At 40.6% G+C, this 2,735-nt stretch overlaps 1 protein-coding gene across 2 annotated transcripts in view; it reads right to left on the reverse strand.

The window, feature by feature from the left end:
• PLA2G12B (phospholipase A2, group XIIB) overlaps positions 1-2,735 on the reverse strand; it is an 89,695-nt gene that overhangs the window by 27,056 nt on the left and 59,904 nt on the right. For both annotated transcript variants that reach the window (XM_006835881.1, XM_006835880.1), the window contains exon 2: positions 2,052-2,140. In XM_006835881.1, the coding sequence (XP_006835944.1) occupies positions 2,052-2,140 (89 nt within the window). The remainder of the gene's footprint in view (positions 1-2,051; positions 2,141-2,735) is intronic.

Raw genomic sequence — 2,735 nt, forward strand, 5'->3', positions numbered from 1 at the left:
GGTGGTTCAAGCTCACCAGCTGTTCCTCGAAAACTCTATACAGACTTGCTATAGTCAGAACCGACTGGACAGGACTTAACAACAACAGCATGTGGTCCAAGGGCGAGACATTCCTCACCCCTGCATTTTAAAATAATCTAACTCATCAGACTAGGGTCTGCAATCCTAAATTAATTTCCATAATCTGATACCAGAAATAAACTTTGCACCTTACTCCGCAAACTGCAAATACATCACAGATATAACTGAGAATTAGCTGAGTGTGTTGTTGTAAGTGCTGATGAGTTGGTTCCAATTCGTAGTAGCCCTGTATAGAGTTTCTGGTGGGTTTGAACAGCCGACCTTGCAGGCTGAGGACTGTGGAGAAAGGTGTGCAGCCTGTGTTATACACAAGACCGCTCTGTTTTAGGAGCCGCTTCCCATCAGACATCACTGACTTGAATATTGATTGAGAAAAATCCCCAGTCATTATCAGTCAGTTTCTTCTTCTAGTAAAATCATTATAGTAAGATAATTGTCTAATAAATGAAAGAAAGGTTTTCCCAATTTGCACAAAGAAGCCACACTAATAAACAGAAGTTTAATTACAAGAATAAACATTATGCTGCTAAGACAATTATTACAAAGCAAAACCTTTTGAAACGGCAGAAAAGTGGAGTTTACACTATAATTTAAAATCATAGTTTAGGTGTTAAATCCCTCTACCTACATTTTACGCAAAACCTCTTTTCTCAAGTGAGACAGGCAAAATGGTTTCTAAGAGACCTTAAAAGAAAGGTCTTATTTATTGTTTTGATTTTAGAGGAGGCCTACAGTTTGAGGGAGCATGGTATGGCTTTCTGTAGGATAAGCACTGAAATGTGAACTATAAGATTGATGGTTCGAGCCCACTAGTTGCTCCATGGAAGAAAGATGACGCTTTCTATTCCCACAAAGATTCCAGTCTTGAAAACCCTATACAGGGTCACTATGAGTAGGAATGACTCAACAGCACTTAACAAAAGTTTGAGAAAGGCTTAGTGGTGTGTTGGTAAATGTTTATAGCAAGCCATTTGCAGATTTCCTTGATGTAAATACTCCAAACATAGCTGATTTGAAGCTACCAATGTGTGTGGATAACTGAATTCTGAAATTCCTGACAATACTTATCTTATGAATGAGCTTTTACTAACAGTACCCATCTTGTATCCATCTGCTCAAGGAGCTCCGGTAGCATAGTGGTTATGAGTTGGACTGCTAGCCTTAACATCAGCAATTCGAAACTATCAGCAGTTTGGCGGGAGAAAGATGAGGCTTTCTGCTCCCATAAAGATTTACAGCCTCAGAAACCCTAAACGGAGTCTCTATGAGGCAGATCCAACTCCACGGCACATAACCACCACCACCAGTCAGCTCAGCAGGCTGCTGGAAAGGCTCATTAATTTAAATAAATCAAACTTGTTACATTTATAAGGCCCAGCTGATGTTCTCAGAAAAGAACTGAAGATCTGGCCCACTGAAACCAGTTACTGTTGACTGGAACTCAGTGCAAGCCTGCGTATGGCAGAGCAGAACTGTGCTCCAACTGGTCTTCAATGGCTGACTTTTCAGATGTAGATCACCAAGACTCTGGGTACACCCCAACCTCCAACCTTTCAGTTGACAACTGAGCATGTAGGGACTCCTCTGGACCATTGTACAAGGGCTTAGGTGAAGGGCAGCTGCCTCTAAGAGAAGGAAATCAGATACCTTCTTTGCAATTTATCTCCCTTCCCCCATACCTAATTTAAAATATCTAATTACATTGCTCGGAGCCCTGGTGTAGCGCTGTAGGCTAATGCACTGGACTACAATCGTTGGAACCACAAGATCAGTGGTTCAAGCTCACCAGCTGCTCTTGGAAACCCTATACACAGTCACTATGGGTCAGAACCAACTTGACAGCACTTAACAACAACAATAATTACATTGCTCAATTTGATTCCATAAATGATCACTTTTGACAAAGATAATTCTCGGGTTAGTCTCAGTAAAACCCAATTAATGAAGCAGGTAATGTTAGTGGTACATACACTTTCTGGTACCTTGAGACCTAGGAAATAGGAGCTGCAGCCGTTGGGCTCCTGAGGCTTGTAACCAGGTCTGGGCACTGGTGCCTTTCCTAGCAGGAGGGAGAGAGGAAAGAAGCAGGAATCGATATTTAGAAATTAAGCATTTGGCAACATTATCAAAGTAAAATGATCTAAAAGTGTATTTGAGTTTTCCTTCAATCACCACTATTCCTCAAAGTGTATTTGAGTTTTCCTTCAATCACCACTATTCCTCATGATATATCCACATCTAAGTTAAATAGTGATGATGGTGATGTTATCACCAAAGAATAATAAGTCTTTCCTTCCTACTCTCCAAACATTTTATGAACATGCATCTACTAGCAGTTCTAATGGTGCTTAACTGCATGTCCTTGAAGGCAAGGTCCATGGCAACACCAAAGTTAACGCTCAAGCTTTCTGATTCCTCTACCCACCAAGAGACCATACACCACACACAGAACAAGAACACTATCTGATCATACACTTATGGAATCAGAATCATAACAGGACCACAAAAATCTTTCAATAGATCACCTCCAACCTCAAGAAAAACACTAGTGGACAAAACATTATTAGCCAAAGAGCAAAGAAAACACCTCTATGCAGTATTTTAGGCAGTCATATCAAAAATAAGGAGCTCTGATAGCGTAGTGGTTACAAATC

The sequence above is a fragment of the Chrysochloris asiatica genome, unplaced genomic scaffold (genome assembly GCF_000296735.1).
Source record: "Chrysochloris asiatica unplaced genomic scaffold, ChrAsi1.0 scaffold00020, whole genome shotgun sequence".
Classification (NCBI taxonomy): Eukaryota; Metazoa; Chordata; class Mammalia; order Afrosoricida; family Chrysochloridae; genus Chrysochloris; species Chrysochloris asiatica.